At 47.9% G+C, this 18,711-nt stretch overlaps 1 protein-coding gene across 2 annotated transcripts in view; it reads left to right on the top strand.

The window, feature by feature from the left end:
• XPO7 (exportin 7) overlaps positions 1–18,711 on the top strand; it is a 44,153-nt gene that overhangs the window by 8,977 nt on the left and 16,465 nt on the right. Inside the window, exons 2-12 of one of the 2 annotated variants that reach the window (XM_027714013.2) lie at positions 1,880–2,026; positions 3,608–3,701; positions 5,207–5,373; positions 7,264–7,356; positions 11,177–11,281; positions 12,466–12,631; positions 13,137–13,210; positions 14,810–14,929; positions 15,385–15,531; positions 16,500–16,672; positions 16,879–17,072. In XM_027714013.2, the coding sequence (XP_027569814.1) occupies positions 1,880–2,026; positions 3,608–3,701; positions 5,207–5,373; positions 7,264–7,356; positions 11,177–11,281; positions 12,466–12,631; positions 13,137–13,210; positions 14,810–14,929; positions 15,385–15,531; positions 16,500–16,672; positions 16,879–17,072 (1,480 nt within the window). The remainder of the gene's footprint in view (positions 1–1,879; positions 2,027–3,607; positions 3,702–5,206; positions 5,374–7,263; positions 7,357–11,176; positions 11,282–12,465; positions 12,632–13,136; positions 13,211–14,809; positions 14,930–15,384; positions 15,532–16,499; positions 16,673–16,878; positions 17,073–18,711) is intronic. The other variant, XM_027714014.2, reaches the window with a different exon arrangement.

The raw sequence follows: 18,711 nt of genomic DNA on the forward strand, positions 1-18,711 counted from the left end.
AGGAAACCCCGTTTTGTCCTTGGGCTGAATCACGGCCCCGTGGAATGGTTTGGGTTGGAAGGGACCTTAAATCCCCTCCCATTCCAACAGGGACACCTCCCACCAGCCCAGGTTGCTCCCAGGGAAGATGATCCACACAAACACCTTCCTGCAGGGGAGGCTTTGCCAAGTGATTCTTAAATAAGTGGCAGTGGCTCTGTGATGGGAGCAGCGGGAGCTGGGAAAAGCTGAACTGGAGTCCGGGTGCTTCCAGTGGTTTATGGCCCGTGGTTTATGTTCATGGGAGATTTTGGGGGATTGTCTGTGTGGGGTTTGAGTCTCTGGGGTTTGCTTTGCTCAGAAACCCTGTCCAGGTGCTCTCTGGCACTTGGCAAAGTTTTCTCTCGTTCCTCTAAAGTGGTGGAGCAATATTTTCCATGAGATTCTTTAAAAAAAAAAAAGAGAATAAGAAAGAATCAGAGCTCTGGAATATGGTACAAAGTAAGAGCATTGTTGCAGAGGGTCCCTCTCTGTGTTCCTTTTCCTCTGGGGATGATTCTGGCAGCAGCAATCCCCCCCTTGGTGTGGTTTTGGCCTGGAATTGCTGGAATTGCTGTGTCGGGAAAGCGCTCGGCTGTGCCCTGATGGGAACACGGATCCACCGGCTGATCCCAGCCGGGACTTGGGTTTGCATAACAGCCTCTCCTCCAAAAATAAAGGAGACAGTGGCTGTTATCCTTGTTTTTATAACAGCACAAAAGGACGCTGTGCTGATCCCTCTTCACCCCTGGGACCCTCTGGCACGTGCAGGTGACAACACCCGGTTCCAGATCCAGAGGCACAAACCCTGGGAATGTTTTTCCCTCTGTCTGCAAAGGCACTTTTTTTTTGTTTTTAAATTAGGACACCTCAGATTTCACTGGGGGAAGCCCATCTGCCCGGATCAGAGCTCAGGATGGATCTTTTCCAGCTGTCTGAGCACACAGAATCTGCAGGGGGGTTTTATTTCCCTTCCCATGGTTTGGGAACTTCCGTGATTCCATGAAGTCCAGGCAAAGGGAACGGGAACGAAGTTTGTGAGGGATTTGACACTGTCTGACATGAGATGCACGTGAGGGTTGTTTTTTTTTTTGCTATTACAATGTGCAGGTGAGGATTATCACCTAAGGAGACCCCTCCTGGATCGCTGTGTCCGGTTCTGGTGCTTCCAGCATCAAAAGGATGTGGATCTGTTGGAGTGAATCCACAGGAGGCCACAAACTTGTCAGGGGACTGGAGCACCTCTGCTCTGGAGCCAGGCTGGGGGTGTTCACCTGGAGAAGAGAAGGATCCAGGGACACCTTACAGCCCCTTCCAGGGACTCCAGGAGAGCTGGAGAGGGACTGGGGACAAGGGATGGAGGGACAGGAGACAGGGAATGGATTCAAACTGCCAGAGGGCAGGGATAGGTGGGATACTGGGGAGAAATTCCCCCCTGTGAAGGTGGGGAGGCCCTGGCACAGGTTGCCCAGAGAAGCTGTGGCTGCCCCTGAATCCCTGGAAGTGTCCAAGGCCAGGTTGGAGCAACCTGGGCCAGTGGGAGATGTCCCTGCCCATGGCAGGGGGTGGAACAGGATGGGCTTTAAGCTCCCTTCCAACCCAGTCCAGTTGTGATTCCATGGAAAAGGTGAAAATGGGGAGGCCAGGTGGTACCTTGTCAGGTGTGAGAGGTGGCTGGGAAATTCCTGTGCAGGGAATTCCAGGAGTTCAGCGGAAGAACCAAACTCGGCGCTGGGCGTCTTCGTCCCTTTGCCGTCAGCAGAGTCAAACACGTCGGTGTGTGAACACACCCCCCTGAGGTGCTGCACAACTCACCTGCCCCCCTTCCTGTTCCTAACTGGAGTGTGTCCATGTTTTCCAGAGCCTGGCCCAGCTAGAGAACCTGTGCAAGCAGCTGTATGAGACCACGGACACGGCGACGCGGCTGCAGGCGGAGAAAGCCCTGGTGGAGTTCACCAACAGCCCCGACTGCCTGAGCAAGTGCCAGCTGCTCCTCGAGAGAGGGAGTGTACGTGAAACCCCCCCAGAACCCACCCCAAATCCACCCTGCAGGGGGGCACTGAGGAGGGAAACACCCCCGAGGGCTGGAGCGGGGTGTTCATATTCCGTATTCCACACCCGCGCTCCCGGATCTCGATTTGGGAGCCGCCGGTGCCCAAAAAATGCTGATTTTGCTGCTGCTGTGGGGTCACTTTAATGCCTCAGGGGCCCTGCTGGCTTCTCACAGGCTCCCACCCGGAGCTGCCGGGCTTTAAGTTGGAATCCCAGCCCCGTGGGAGCAAAGCTTCTCCATAGGGAAAACGGGGTGTGCAGGGAAATTCCGAGGGGGTAAAGCCGGCGGTGCTCCTTCTGGAATGTTGCCTTGGAAATCTGCCCCTGCCGTAGTGTTGGCTTAATAATCCAGCAGGTTAAAACAGAGGAAAGAAAAAAAAAAAGCTGGATCATGTGCTGTGGAATTAGTGGGGCAGAAAGGGTGGGAATGGTGCCGGCAGTAAATCCCGCCCGGCTCCCGGAGCTTTCTCCCTGGGAAGTGGCCGCTTGGTTTTCACTTGGAATCAGCAGAAATCCCGTTCCAAAGGGCTGTGCCCCGTGAGCCTTTGGCAGGATGTGCATCCAGCTCTCCTGCTGTCAGACTGGAGCCTTGTCCATAAAGTAGGAAACACTAAACTGTCGGGAAGAGTCGAGTTCTGCGGGAGGAGGGAAAGGAGACGGACGTTAAAGGCTCCACAAACTTCCCCAAAACTTCACTTCTCCTTACATTTGAAGCCCAGTGGAATCCAAACAAGCTTTTGATTGGAAGCTTTTCCAGTGGGAACGAGGAGCTGGTTTACCTCAGGGCAAATAGTGATATGTATTTGTAAGGAAAGGTCCTGAAGCCCAGTTTAATCCAGAGTGGGATCAATTCTCCCTCCAAATGTGGGGGTTTTGTTCATTCCGGGATCTGACTCCCGTTGTACCCACAGGCCTTGGGAATATTGGAATAAAGAGCTTTCCTGCATTGATCCCAAGCTTTGTCCAGTCCTACATATTACAGGCAAAATGCCTGTCATTCCCTGGCTGTAATTTAGGGAGTGGGATCAGCCAGGGGGGTTTGGGGGCCTGAATTCCATCAGTGAGATCAGAGCTGGGTGGTCCTTAAGAAATACATTTTAACCTGGATTTACCAACCCAGGGCAAGCTCTAATTGCTTCTTGATGTATCTTAACACACTTCTGGGATAATTCCAGGTGTGGAATTTTAGGAAACTTCACAGATTTTGACTGTTTTTGCTTTCAGTGGCACTTCCATTGTCTTTTGCTCATTAAGCTTTTCCTTCTTCAAATCCGAATTTGTTTTACTTTAGTGTCATAGAATAAATACATCTAAATAATGCTGCTGATGATAATAATAATAATAATAATAATAATAATAATAATAATAATGATAATTCTATGTAGAATATTTAGACCTGCCAGTTAAATGAATGCTTTAAACTCAGATATTCGCAGAGGAATTAGCTTAAAATCCATTTAAAATCCGTTGCTGCTCGCTCTGAACTGTGCAATAAAATTCTCTCTTGTGTTTTGGGTTTGTTTTTCCCTCTTCCCAGTCCTCCTACTCCCAGTTACTGGCAGCCACCTGCCTTACCAAACTGGTGTCACGCACAAACAACCCCCTGCCGCTGGAGCAGCGAATAGATATCCGTAAGTATGGAATTTTTCTCCCCAAATTCCTGGGAATATTCGCCATCTGGCCTTTGATCCGTGGCTGGGAGGTTTCCTGCAACCTCCACTTTGGGCATCCTGAGGTTTGGGATGCTCAGAAAGGCGAGGAAACATAGGAAATGAGAGAGTTCAAGGCTAAATATCCGGAATTTTTCCGGATGAAAAATGGGCTTTAAGCCCCCTTCCAACCCAATCCAGTCTGTGATTCCATGGAAAAGGTGAAAATGGGGAGGCCAGGTGCTACTTTGTCAGGTGTGAGAGGTTGTCACACACTTTGTCAGGCGTGAGGGTTGATGGTTGGACTGGATGATCCCAGAGGGCTTTTCCAACCCTGATTTTTAGATTTTTCCGTGATTTTTGGTACAAGCAACTGATGGTACCAAAACTCAGGCCCGAGGGGTGGGAATCCCTCATTTCCAGCCCCTTCCCAGGTGTTAAACTCACAAGTCAGGGGTCAGCCTTTACCTCTGACCCACTGATTCCTTCAAACCCCTTCCCACCTCATTTCCATGTGCCATGTTTGGGTTGTGAAGGGGTGGTGGAATCCCCATCCCTGGAATTATCTGGATGTGGCTCTTGGAGGGACATGGTTTGTGGTTGATGGTTGGACATGGTTTGTGTTGGCCTGGATTGATGGTTGGACTGGATGATCCCAGAGGGCTTTCCCAACCTTAATTTTTAGATTTTTAATTAATTCCATGATTTTTGGTACCAACAAGTGATGGTACCAACAACTCAGGCCCGAGGGGTGGGAATCCCTCATTTCCAACCCCTTCCCAGGCATTAAAGCCCCAAACAAAGGGTCAACCTTTCCCTCCAACCCACTCCTCCCTTAAAACCCCTTCCCACCTCATTTCCATGTGCCATATGTGGTGGTGGAATCCTAACCCTGGAATTGTCTGGATGTGGCACTTGGAGGGACATGGTTTGTGGTTGATGGTTGGACTGGATGATCCCAGAGGGCTTTCCCAACCTTAATTTTTAGATTTTTAATTAATTCCATGATTTTTGGTACCAACAGCTCAAACTTGAGGAGTGAGAATCCCTCATTTCCAACCCCTTCCCAGGCATTAAAGCCCCAAACAAAGGGTCAACCTTTCCCTCCAACCCGCTCCTCCCTTAAAACCCCTTCCCACCTCATTTCCATGTGCCATGTTTGGGTTGTGAGGGGGTGGTGGAATCTCCATCCTTGGAAGTGTTCAGAAAACACCTGGAAAACGGTTTGTGGTTGGTGGCTGGACATGGTTTGTGGTTGGACTGGATGATCCCAGAGGGCTTTCCCAACCTTAATTTTTAGATTTTTAATTAATTCCATGATTTTTGGTACCAACAGCTCAAACTTGAGGAGTGAGAATCCCTCATTTCCACCCCCTTCCCAGGCATTAAAGCCCCAAACAAAGGCTCAACCTTTACCTTTACTCCCTTCAAACCCCTTCCAGTTCCCTTCCACACGCCCACATCCCGTGTCCCGCCGTGTTTTCCAGGGAATTATGTGCTCAACTACCTGGCGACGCGGCTGAAGCTGGCGACGTTCGTGACGCAGGCGCTGATCCAGCTCTACGCCCGCATCACCAAGCTGGGCTGGTTCGACTGCCAGAAGGACGAGTACGTCTTCAGGAACGTCATCTCCGACGTCTCCCGCTTCCTCCAGGTCGGGCCTTTGGCCTCGCCGCTCCCGGGGATCGGCCCAAATTCCGACGGCTTCCCGGAATTCCCGGAATTCCGCTCTCCCGGGGCCGGCATTTGGCGGGTTGGAATTCGGGGGGGTTTCCCGGGCCGAGGAGCTGCCAGGACACATCAGTGCTTAGGATTTGAAATTTGGGGGAGCTGGGGTTTGTTTCTAGTTATTCTGTTTTGAAATGTGGGGATTTATAGTTCTTACGATTCGAAATTCAGGGATTTCTAGTTCTTATAATTTGAGGAGCTGGGACTTATTTCTGGTTCTTACAATATGAAATTTTGGGATTTGTATTTCTTAGAACTCAACATTTGAGGGAGCAGGGATTTATTTCTAGTTCTGACAATTTGAAATTTGGGGATTTCTAGTTCCTATCATTTCAAATTTGGAGAAGTGATTAATTTCTAGTTCTTCCAATGTAAAATTTGGGGGAGCAGGGATTTATTTCTAGTTATTCTATTTAAAAATTTGGGGGTTCTGGTTCTTATAATTTGAAATTTGGGGGAGCAGGAACTTATTTCTAGTTATTCTATTGTAAAATTTAGGATTTTCTAGTTCTTATAATTTGAAATTTGGGGGAGCAGGAATTTATTTCTAGTTATTGTATTTTAAAATTTGGAGGTTTCTGGTTCTTATAATTTGAAATTTGGGGAGCTGGGATTTATTTCTAGTTATTGTATTTTAAAATTTGGGGGGGTTCTCATTCTTATAATTTGAAATTTGGGAGAGCAGGAACTTATTTCTAGTTATTGTATTTTAAAATTTTGGGGGTTCTAGTTCTTATAATTTTAAATTTGGGGGAGCAGGAACTTATTTCTAGTTATTTTATTTTAAATTTAGGGGATTTCTGGTTCTCATAATTTGAAATTTGGGGAGCAAGGATTTATTTCTAGTTATTCTATTTTAAAATTTGGGGGGTTCTCATTGTTATAATTTGAAATTTTGCAGGAGCAGGGATTTATTTCTAGTTCTGACAATTTGAAATTTGGGGATTTCTAGTTCCTATCGTTTCAAATTTGGAGGAGAAGTGATTAATTTCTAGTTCTTCCAATGTAAAATTTGGGGGAGTGGGGATTTATTTCTAGTTATTCTATTGTAAAATTTAGGGATTTCTAGTTCTTATAATTTGAAATTTGGGGGAGCAGGGATTTATTTCTAGTTCTTATAATTTAAAATGTGGGGATTTGAAATTGAAATTAAATTCGAAGTTAAATTCGAAACTAAATTTGAAATTTGAAATTGAATTCCAATTAAATTTGAAATTAAATTGGAAATTAAATTTGAAATTCAATTGGAAATTAAATTTGAAATTCAATTGGAAATTAAATTCGAATTAAATTTGAAATTAAGTTTGACTTAAATTTGAAATTAAATTTAACTTGAATTGGAAATTAAATTAGAATTAAATTGGAAATTAAATTCAAATAAAATTTGAAATTAAATTCGACTTAAATTTCAAATTAAAGTTGAAATTAAATTCGAATGAAAATTGAAATTAAATTTGAATTAAATTTGAAATTAAATTCGAATTAAATTGGAAATTAAATTGGAATTTAAATTGGAATTAAATTGGAATTTAAATTGGAATTAAATTGGAAATTAAATTCGACTTAAATTTCAAATTAAATTCAACTTAAATTTCAAATTAAATTCAGCTTAAATTCGAAATTAAATTTGAAATTAAACTTAAAATTAAATTCGAATTAAATTGGAAATTAAATTCAAAATTAAATTTGAAGTTTGGGTGGGGTTTTTTCCCGATAAAACTGAAGATAAATCATTTTTAGCCAAGCAGTTTTCCAAGCACTAAGCCCAGCTCAACCAAACCCTGAGCTGAGCCTGTTGCTGTGCTTTGCCCCCCAGGACAGTGTCGAGCACTGCATCATAGGAGTGACAATCCTGTCCCAGCTAACGAATGAGATTAATCAAGTAAGTGCTACAGCCTTCCTCAGTGAAGTAAGTGTCCAATTTTCTCATTCATATTGTCCTGTCCTGCCTTTTTCGGGGGTTGATTTGGGGTTTTTTTGCCCTGGGGGGGTTGTTTTGGGGGGTTCCCTCCTGTCTCTGTGGTGTTTTCAGTCGCTCCCCCCTCGGGGGAAGATGCTCCGAGCTCTCCCATCCCGAGGAATCCTTTTGTTTCACTGGCATCTTCCATCTGCTCCCATGTTTTCACTCTGGGGGTTTTTTGGGATGGAGGGGAACAGAGCGAGGCTGAGGGATAAAACCAGACCTACCCAGTGAGGACTAAGCCCTTGTGTTGTCAGTCCCTCCTTGCTGAGCAGAGGAGTCACCAAACTGTGCCAGTTTTTAAACCATCAAACTGTGCCAGTTTTCCAACCATCCTTTTCCATCCAGGACCGAATTTCCCAGAGTTCCCAGCAGGGAATTCTCAGCTCCCGCTGGTTTCCTGGGGCCCAGTCCCTTCCAGGTGCTTCCCAGGTTGGCTCCTTGGTTTTGGGAGCCCTCCAAAGTCGTGCTGACGCTTGGAATTGGGTGCTGGAAGCAGGAATGAGTGGCTTCCTGTCCCAAGGAATCCTTTTGTTTCACTGGCATCCTCCATCTGCTCCCACATTTTCGCTGTGGGGTTTTTTTGGGATGGAGGGGAACAGAGCGAGGCTGAGGGATAAAACCAGACCTACCCAGTGAGGACTAAGCCCTTGTGTTGTCAGTCCCTCCTTGTTGAGCAGAGGAGTCACCAAACTGTGCCAGTTTTTAAACCATCAAACTGTGCCAGTTTTCCAACCATCCCTTTCCATCCAGGACCGAATTTCCCGGAGTTCCCAGCAGGGAATTCTCAGCTCCTGCTGGTTTCCTGGGGCCCAGTCCCTTCCAGGTGCTGCCAAAGTTGACTCCTTGGTTTTGGGAGCCCTCCAAGGTTGTGCTGCCTCCTGGAATTGGGTGTTGGAAGCGGGAATGAGTGGCTTTACCTGCTGCTATCCCGGATTCCATCCTTTTTCCAGCAGCAAAATCAGCTCCCCCGAAGGTCCCGAGGCAGCAGGAGGGTCACAATGTCCATGAAATCTCTGATTTTCCAAAGAAAACCAGGAGCAACCAAGGGTTTGATTTTAATGCCTTACTGAGTAACTAACCTTTAATTTTCCTGGGATGTTAATCCAGGTGTTGGAGGAATCCCTGAGTGGGATTTGGAGGGTGATTAAATTGTTCTCCGAGCTGGGAATGGAGAAGGTTTTGTCCTTCCCCAGTTCCTTCTGTTGGACTCGCTGGAGTTCAGCCCCTCTGAACTTCCCCAGCCTTAAATTTAAACGCTTTAAATCCAATTTGAACGTTTTCTGCACCCATTTCAGAGCCCCCAGATCACTTTAATTCCTCAAGGAGCAAATCCTGACCCTCAGATCTCCTCCTAAATCTTGATCCAACCTTTTTCCTGTCGCCATTTCCTTGGCCCAGGCTTTGCAAAACCCAGATTTCATCTCCACAGAGGGGCTGGTCCTTCCCTTCCTTTCAGCAAGGCTGGAAACAAGTCTGGTTTTTAAATATATATCTGTATATAAATCCCTATAAATTAGGATGTGTCCGTCAGCAAGGCTGGAAAGAAGTTTGGGGTTTAAATATATATGTTATAATATTGTATAGTAGTGTATTATGATATATAAATATATATAAAATATAATATTATAGGTAATATTACAATATGTTATTATACAGTATAATAGTATCATGTATAATGTACAGTAATATAGTGTATTTTATATATAATATATTATTATACAGTATTATAGAATATATTATTATATAGTATTAAATGCTATATTATTATATAGTTTTATATAGTATATATTATATAGACTTGCCTGGAGGTGCTGAGGGACTGGAGCTCACTGATTTAAACCAAGGTCACTGATTTAAGACAAAGTTTAAATTTGATTTAAACTGTTTTAAGCCTGATTTAAGCTCAGTTCAGGGATTTAAACCAAATTCCCTGATTTAAGCCCAGTTCACTAATTTAAGATAAATTCCCTCATTTAAGCCCAGTTCCCTGGCACAGTTCACTAATTTGAGCCAAATCCTCTGATTTAAGCCCAATTCCCTGATTTAAGCCAAATTTCCTGATTTAAACCAAATTCACCGATTATGCCAAATTCCTGATTTAAATTAAATTCCCTGATTTAAGCCCAGTTCAATAACTTAAGCCAAATTCCCTGATTTAAACCAAGTTGGCTGCTTGTGCCAAATTCCCTGATTTAAACTAAATTCCCTGATTTAAGCCCAGTTCAGTGATTTAAACCAAATTTCCCTGATTGAAGCCCTGTGACCTCGTGGTGAAGGAAAAGAAAAATGCTCATTTTCACCAGACCAGAAATAAGTGAGATTTTTTTAAATACCCTGAAATTTTAGTAGTCTGAGCTGAGGAATAATTCAGTCTTAAAACACCTGACAAGTTTAGGTCCAGTTTTGCTCTTCCACCAGCTGTTGGGGTGTTCCAGGGCTTTTCCTGCTCACCCAAAATATAAGGAATGTTTGATGCTTCCATGGGGTTGTTGGGAAAGTCAGTGTGGAAAACTTGAGGTTGGTCCTGGTTCCTTCAGTACTGGGTGAGGTGTTTGGAAATTTAAATTTAAGAGAGGTTCAGGAAAAAAAAAAAAAAAAAAAAAAAAAAAAAAAAAAAAAAAAAAACACAAAAACAAAACCAACAAAAAAAAATACAAAAAAAATATTATTAAAGATATATTTTAAAAATGACAAAAAATGTTGTAAAAATTAGAATTATTTAAGAAAAATATAACAGAAAAGAGATTTATTGATGGGCTGCAGAAAGGCTCCATCCCACTGGGATATCCCAGGTGGGATTTGGCCATCCCATGTTTGGATAAATGGGAAAAATGGGAAGGATGCCTTCACTTTTCCCCCTTTTCCTGGGAGCCAGGCCAGGTGCTCACCTCTGCTCCGGGGAGAGGGGCAGGACTGGGGTTGATTCCACCCCCCAAAGTCCAGGCTGGTGAACTCTCCTGGGAGTTTTCTCCTGCTCCGTGCGGGTTCCGGAGGGGAATTTTGATGGCTGGGCCTTGTCCCCGGGTGTCCCCTGCACCTGCAGGGGGGATGGAACCCTTTGAAATTCCCAGTGTGTCCCCTGCACCTGCAGGGGGGATGGAACCCTTTGGAATTCCCAGTGTGTCCCAGCACCTGCAGGGGGGATGGAACCCTTTGGAATTCCCAGTGTGTCCCCTGCACCTGCAGGGGGGATGGAACCCTTTGGAATTCCCAGTGTGTCCCCTGCACCTGCAGGGAGGATGGAACCCTTTGGAATTCCCAGTGTGTCCCCAGCCCCTGCAGGGGGGATGGAACCCTTTGGAATTCCCAGTGTGTCCCCTGCACCTGCAGGGAGGATGGAACCCTTTGGAATTCCCAGTGTGTCCCCAGCACCTGCAGGGAGGATGGAACCCTTTGGAATTCCCAGTGTGTCCCCAGCCCCTGCAGGGGGGATGGAACCCTTTGGAATTCCCAGTGTGTCCCCAGCCCCTGCAGGGGGGATGGAACCCTTTGGAATTCCCAGTTCCAGCTCCTGGAATGCCCCGAGCGCTGCTGGAGACGCCGCTCCCCGTTTGGGAGAGATTGAAAGGAAATGAAGGAATTAAACCTGAAATTGGGAGTTAAACCCGGCCCAGCAGGGAGAGGGTTGGAAAAGGTGGAAAAGCCCCTTCCCAGCCAGGAATAGGAGTTCATCCATGGAATTCTCCCATCCTGGGGCATCCCCAGGGCTCCTGCTGGTTCTGCTGCTCCCATTCCAGGAGCTCTGAGCTGCTTTTCCCTCTGCCAGGCGGACACAACCCACCCTCTGACCAAGCACAGGAAAATTGCCTCTTCCTTCCGGGATTCCTCTTTATTTGATATTTTCAACCTGTCCTGCAGTTTACTGAAACAGGTAAGGAGGGGCTTGGAGTCTTTATTGGGGGCTGAGTGGAGGGGAAACACGTTTGGGGGCTGAAATTCCCTCCTGGAAGGAGCTTCCTTGTCCTAAACACTGGGTTCTGGACTTGTTTTTCCAGGAAAACCCGGGCTCATTGAAGGAAATTTTATGTCTAAATAAATCAATAAAAAACCAAGTAAAATTATTAATGAATATAATAAAAATATATAATATTTTATATGTTATAGAAAAATATTATGTATTCATAAATATATTATATATTATAATTATATTATAATATTATACATTATAATTATATTATGATATATGATAATATATAGTATTATAATATATTTGTAATATTATGAAATTATATATAAATATTTTAATGTATTATATAACATATAATGTTATATATTATATATATACATTATATATATTATTATATATATATAGGTATTTTAACACACGATAAATATTGGTATTTTAACACACGATAAATACTGACTGTCTGGTGTTCCCCAGGTTTTTTCTGCTAATTATTGAGTGAACTTGCTTTAAAAATCAACTTTAAAAAGTCGATTTGAAGCAGGAATCAGTTGATTTGAAGCCAGAATAAGTCGATTTGAAACCAGAATAAGTCGATTTGAAACCAGAATCAGTTGATTTGAAGCAGGAATAAGTTGATTTGAAACCAGAATCAGTTGATTTGAAGTCCAGAGTGACAATCCAAAGGGTGGATGGGCTGGCCAGGAGCACAGAGCGTGTTTAAACTGCAGTGGAATGACCCCAAAATTGCACATCCCTGGAGTTGTGAGTGTCACCTGAGGGTATCCATGTTTTCCCTGCCCGGAGCAGCTCCTGGTTTCCCTGGGAGCAGCAGGATTGGATTCCCACTTGGATTCCCTCCCGGGAGGTGTCCCCGTGTTTAACTCCCTTCTCTCCCGGCTGTCAAACCTGGCAGCTGCTCCCCGGGCGCTTCAGAGGAGCGGGGAGGGAAGTGCTGCCTGTTTCTCCATCCCCTGGAAAGCCTGGAATGTGCCCATGCCAACCCCTCCTGGAAGAACACGCCCGGTGCCTGTGCCACACCACCCTCGTGGTGCCACCTCCTGCTCCAACCTCAATCCTTGGCTGTCACCTGGATTTGTTATTTTCTTTTTTCCCTCCTTTTCCTGCCTTAATCCCGTGGTGTTTTCCAGGCTTCTGGGAAGAACCTGAACCTGAACGATGAAAGCCAGCACGGGCTGCTCATGCAGCTCCTCAAGCTCACCCACAACTGCCTGAACTTCGACTTCATCGGCACCTCCACGGACGAGTCCTCGGATGATCTTTGCACTGTGCAGATCCCAACCAGTTGGAGATCAGGTAATGGGGCTGCAGGACCTGCTCAGTCCTTCTCTTGAGCTCGATAAAAACCACGTGCGTGGAATTCCAGGGGTTAAATCCAGCTTTTCCTTAGGGGGAAAACCACACAATCCACTCAGGGTGGGTCATCTTGACTCCTCTGCCCTTCCACTCTTGCACCTCCCAGTTCAAAGAGCAGCAAACTGGTTGGGTTTTTCTTTTTTTTTAAATATATAAATAACATAATTTGGCACCTGTTCTCCACATCCTTGCTGTTCTCACCAGGCACTTGCACAGATTGTGTTCTTAAAATACTTCCCTGTCATTCTCCCTCAGTTCCAAGTGCCAGTGGGTTCCTTTATTTTCTAGGAAAAGGCTTTTTGCGTGAAACTACAAAATCCTTCAGCAGTTTTCTTGGGTTTGGGGGCGCTTTGTGTGACAGATGCACTTGGCTTTGGGGATAAAATAAGCACCAGGCCTGTGTGGAAAGCAGGAAATGGAGGTAAAATGCTCTTTTCTGTTGCAGCATTCTTGGATTCTTCGACCCTTCAGTTGTTTTTTGATCTTTATCATTCCATCCCTCCTTCGTTCTCTCCTCTGGTAAGTCCAGTGCTCGTTTCCCTTCCAGGAAGGGTTTGTGGGATCCATGTGGGGAATTCACTGGTGGTTTAGTTTGACTTCACCCCACCCTGATGGCTCGTGCTGAAGTGTCCAAGTGCTGCCATTGAAGGTTTTTTTAGGAGCATCTGCAGGGTTTGGATTTGCCCTCAGAGCAGTTTTTTTGCTGGAATTCCAATTTTGTCCTCCCATGGAGTCTGCCTGCTCAGCCCTGTTTTAGAGGGAATGCAGCTGATGTTATTTCCTCTGTGCTCCTGCTGGATCCTAAAAGCACGTTAGGAGTAGTAGGTAGGAAGTCTGGGAACACCCCGAGGGATGGAATTTCTCCTTCCCCACTTCAAAACTAGGCCATGTCCCACTTGGATGAAAGGGCCAATAGCACAGCTGAACTAAAAGTTAGATTATTTCTTGGGGAAAAAAAAAAAAAAAAAAGAAAAGATTGCCTGCCAGGCATTTCTCTGCCTGATAAACATTTCCCATAATTAAAGCTGCAAGGAAAACGAGCCCTTTGGCTACAGAGGGAAGGATTTTTTTTTTCCATGGAGACACCACTGCTCGTGGTGGTGGAGGGTTATTGGCCAATTCTGAATTTAGAGCCTCAAATATTCATGAGAGGTTTGAAGTGTGAGACTCTGGGTTTTTTTTGGTCGTTGTTAATGAGTAGAAATCCGGAGCAATTTAATTGTCCTGCCCCTGTGATCAGGGACTGCCAGAGCCAGCAGGGATGAGCAGGGAGGCCTTGCACTGCTCCAAGGGGTGGGGATTTGCCTCTGGATTGGGATTGCAGGTGCTGCTCACAACTCACTGCCCCTGCTCTTCACAGTCCTCTTCACCAGCCTCTTCCTGCTGCAGCTGCACCCTGGAATTTCCTCTGGATTTAAATTTCAGAGGTTTGGGTTGAGAACAGTTTAATTGTGTTTCTCTTGCCACTCTTTTATCCCCTGGAATACTTTCCCAAGTCTGTGTTACATTTCTCAGCTTTCCCAGCCAGTCCCAGTGTATTTTCAGTCTTCATCTGAAGGAATTCCAGCATTTTGGGAGCAGAGTTTGGAGCAAAGGAGGCTCAGGGGGGACCTTCTGGCTCTGCAAGCCCCTGACAGGAGGGGGGAGCCAGGGGGAGTCAGGCTCTGCTCTGAGCAAGGAGGAGAGGAAACAGCCTCAAATTGTGCCGGGGGAGGCTCAGGTTGGACATCAGGAGGAATTCCCTCATGGAAAGGGTTGGTTAAGCATTGGAACTGCCCAGGGAGATTTGGGGTCCCCAGCCCTGGAGGTGTCCAAGGCAGGACTGGACACTCAGTGCTCTGGGCTGGATGGGCTGGTGGAGATCAGTCACAGGTTGGACTCCATGACCTTGGAGGGCTTTTCCAACCTCAGTGATTCCCTGATTCTGTGATGCCGGGATGGAGCTGTTCCTTTGGGCGACTCCCTCCTCTGCCGTAATTCCTTCCTGCACAAAATCACAAACGTGGAGCTGTTGTGTCACACACAGAGGAGCATCACACCTGTCACGAGGAGGAAACCTGCTGCTCCTGTGATTGTCCTAATGCCTGTTTTCCTGTTTATCCCCCTGTGCCCCTGCAGGTTTTGTCCTGCTTGGTGCAGATCGCCTCCGTTCGCAGATCCCTCTTCAACAACGCCGAGCGGGCAAAGTTCTTATCTCATCTCGTTGATGGAGTCAAACGGATACTGGAAAACCCCCAGGTGGGTGTTCCAGGTGGAACTGGGGCTCTGCTTCCTCTTCATCGTCATCATCAAAAATACCTCCAATGTCCATGTCCCACTTGATCACGGACACAGGAGGAAGAAGAACTTGGCAAAGGGGAGAAGGGTGCAATGTCTTGCTGCTCTCTTCCTTTTCTCAACCAAGGAAGGTTCAGGTTGGATAGCAGGAAAAATTCCTTCACTGGAAGAGTACTTTGGCATTGGAACAGGCTGCCCAGGGCAGTGGTGGAGTCGCCATCCCTGGAAGTGTTCACAAAACAAGTGGATGTGGCACTTCCTGAGCCGCTTTATTGGGCAGGGGGGGATTCGGTCGAAGGTTGGGCTCGGTGACCGTGGAGGTCCCTTCCAACCCATGTGGTTCTGTGACAATCTGAGCCCCTTGCAGTCACTGCTGAGCCGTTCCTCAGTTCCTCTTCCCCTTTTTCTCCTCTCAGAGCTTGTCAGACCCCAACAACTACCACGAGTTCTGCCGATTGCTGGCGCGGTTGAAAAGCAATTACCAGCTGGGCGAGCTGGTGAAGGTGGACAACTACCCCGAGGTCATCCGGCTCATTGCCAACTTCACCGTCACCAGCCTGCAGGTACACCTGGCTCTCCTTCTCTTGTCTCCCCTTGAAACAAAAATCCCACCCCCCTGCTCTGTTCCCTGCCCCTTAATTTACGTTATTTTTGCCCCAAACCCCTCTCGGAGAATCCCGCGGTGTTGCCGTGATTATCCTGTGAATTCCTGCTGAATGGAGCTGGAGCAACCTGTGGGGGAAGGCAGAGTTACCATGCCTCCAGAGGCTTTCCAAATCCTAGCAGAGAAGAAAAAAAACCCAACCTGTTAAATAAGGCTTATTTTTAGAATTGTGTCTCACTTCACGTCGCAGGGATTGCCAGTAATAGGGATATCAAGCCATATTCCCACTGAGTTTTCCACTGGTGTATCGAGCTTGTAACCACCCCCCTGCACAGGGCAGGGTTCAGAACATTGTACAGCTCAGATAATGCCTTTGTTTGTTAAATTTTGATATCTGAAAGCAGCTTGAGGCTGCACGGGGGGGGGTGGGGAGCTGTGCAGCGCGAGCTCGGCCGTGGTTGGGGACTGGAGGCTCAGCTCCACATCCTGGGAACTCGGGATTATCTCCCTGAGTGCTGCTGATGCCACTGAATCCAGGTGTGCACTGGAATTCCTGGTTAATTTGGCAACCAGGCCCTTCAAGCTTTTAGATGCTGCTGTGTCCAGTGGAAGGTTCATTGCCCATGGCGAGTGGAAGGAGCTGAGCTCTGAGGTCCCTTCCAAACCGAACCACTCTGATGTTCTGTGATCTCTGTATCCCCCTGGCTCAGCAGACCTGTTACTCCTCAAATTCCTTGTTCCCACTGGCATTTCCAGCGTGGAAACTCTGCCAGTGCAAGGAGACCCCCCTGGCACCACCCGTGGCCCTCCCAGGTCGGAGGAGGAGGGGGGGGCAGGAATTCTGCGATCCTATGAAAATAATCCGGGTAAAATAATCCAGATCATAATTCCCTGTCTTTTTTTTTTCCTTCCCTTTCCCTCTGGAAGCACTGGGAGTTTGCTCCCAACAGTGTTCACTACCTGCTGAGCCTGTGGCAGCGCCTGGCAGCGTCCGTGCCCTACGTGAAGGCCACCGAGCCCCACATGCTGGAGACCTACACCCCCGAGGTCACCAAAGCCTACATCACATCCCGCCTGGAATCCGTGCACATCATCCTCAGGTGAGGCCAGAGCCAGGGCTGGAGCTGCTCTCCTGGCAGGAAAGGCTTCCCAAATGGAATTGGGGTTGCTCAGCTCCGGGGTGACCTCAACTGGAATTCCCGTGGGCCCGGGAAACGCCCTGTACCCCCCACAGACCCCCTGCTGTGGTTGGGTAGACCATCTCCACCCCATAAATCCCTTCCTGACCCGCTCTCTCTCCGCTCAGGGACGGGCTGGAGGATCCCCTGGACGACACGGGGCTGGTGCAGCAGCAGCTGGACCAGCTCTCCACCATCGGGCGCTGCGAGTACGAGAAGACGTGTGCTCTGCTCGTGCAGCTCTTCGACCAGTCAGCCCAGTCCTACCAGGAGCTGCTCCAGAGTGCCACTGCCAGCCCCATGGACGTGGCCGTGCAGGAAGGTGAGCCCAGCTGCAGGACTCAGAGGCCCGTTTTCTTCCAGAGGGTGTCATTTAATACCTATTTAATATCTTTAATATCTTTATTGATGGTTTAGATCAGGGGATTGAGTCCACCATCAGCAAATTTGTGGGTGACACCAAGCTGGGGGGGAGTGTGGATCAGCTGGAGGGCAGGAGGGCTCTGCAGAGAGACCTGGACAGGTTGGAGAGTTGGGCTGATTCCAAGGGGATGAGGTTCAACCAGGCCAAGGGCCGGGTCCTGCCCTTTGGCCACAACAACCCCCGGCAGCCCCACGGGCTGGGCCAGAGGGGCTGGAGAGCAGCCAGGCAGGAAGGGAGCTGGGAGTGGGGATGGACAGGGAGCTGAACAGGAGCCAGAGTGTGCCCAGGGGGACAAGGAGGCCAATGGATCCTGGCCTGGCTCAGGAACAGGGTGGCCAACAGGGCCAGGGAAGTGATTCTGCCCCTGGACTCAGCGCTGGGGAGGCCACCCCTGGAGTGCTGTGTCCAGTTCTGGGCCCTCAGCTCAGGAAGGACATGGAGGGGCTGGAGCAGGGCCAGAGGAGAGCAACGAGGCTGGGGAAGGGACTGGAGCACAAGTGCTGTGAGGAGAGGCTGAGGGAGCTGGGGGGGCTCAGCCTGGAGAAGAGGAGGCTCAGGGGAGACCTCCTCACTCTCTGCAACTCCCTGACAGGAGGGGGGAGCCAGGGGGGGGTTGGTCTCTTTTCCCAGGCAACCATCAGCAAGACAAGAGGGCTGGGTCTGCAGCTGTGCCAGGGGAGGGGTAGGTTGGAGATTAGGAAGAATTTCTTTGCAGAGAGGGTGCTCAGCCATTGGAATGGGCTGCCCAGGGAAGTGGTGGATTCTCCATCCCTGGAGGTTTTTAAGACAAGACTGGATGTGGCATCAGTGCCATGGGCTGGGAACCACGGTGGGGTTGGATCAAGGGTTGGACTTGATGATCTGGGAGGTCCCTTCCAACCCAGCTGATTCTGTGATTCCCGGGAGAACCCACCCAGCAGGGAGGATCATCTTCCCCGTGCTGCCACAAGGAGCGGGATGGTTTGGACACCCAGTGTTCCTGCTGGAGAGGGGGGGAACTGTTTCCTTGCCTACTCTGTCAGAGCCACGAGGGTGTTCCCCACCCAGCACTGCCCAGCTCGTCCCTCTTTACCTGAGCTGGGATGTGGGTGCTGCTTTGACCCTCCTCACGGTGCTGTCCAACAACTGACCCAATTTCAACTTTTTGGGGAAATATAACACATTTCCTTGCCTGTTCTTTCAGAGACAAGTCACAAGGGTGTTCCCCATCCAGCACTGCCATCCCTGTTTTCCCTGAGGGGGATGTGGGTGCTCCTTTGACCCTCCTGGTTGGCTGTGGGGCAGAAACCTCCAGCTGGTTGCTGGTAAAGAGCGACTGGCAGTGGGATTTTCACCTGGTGCCACTGCCTGAAGTGGTTTGTGTGCACAGCCCGGGGTGGGCTCAGCGTGGGGGGTCAGGAGTTATTTATTTAACACAGGCCCAGCAGCTCCTCTGGGGGCTCAGGGATTATTCCCCTCTCTAACACTGGATCTGCTTCCCCTTCCCTGGAGGAGTTGGGTGTGTCAGCACAGGTATGGGAATTGTTCCTTTTCCTTC

Source organism: Pipra filicauda, unplaced genomic scaffold (genome assembly GCF_003945595.2).
Source record: "Pipra filicauda isolate LSUMZ 115617 unplaced genomic scaffold, ASM394559v2 scaffold629_size504944_pilon, whole genome shotgun sequence".
NCBI classification, from domain to species: Eukaryota; Metazoa; Chordata; class Aves; order Passeriformes; family Pipridae; genus Pipra; species Pipra filicauda.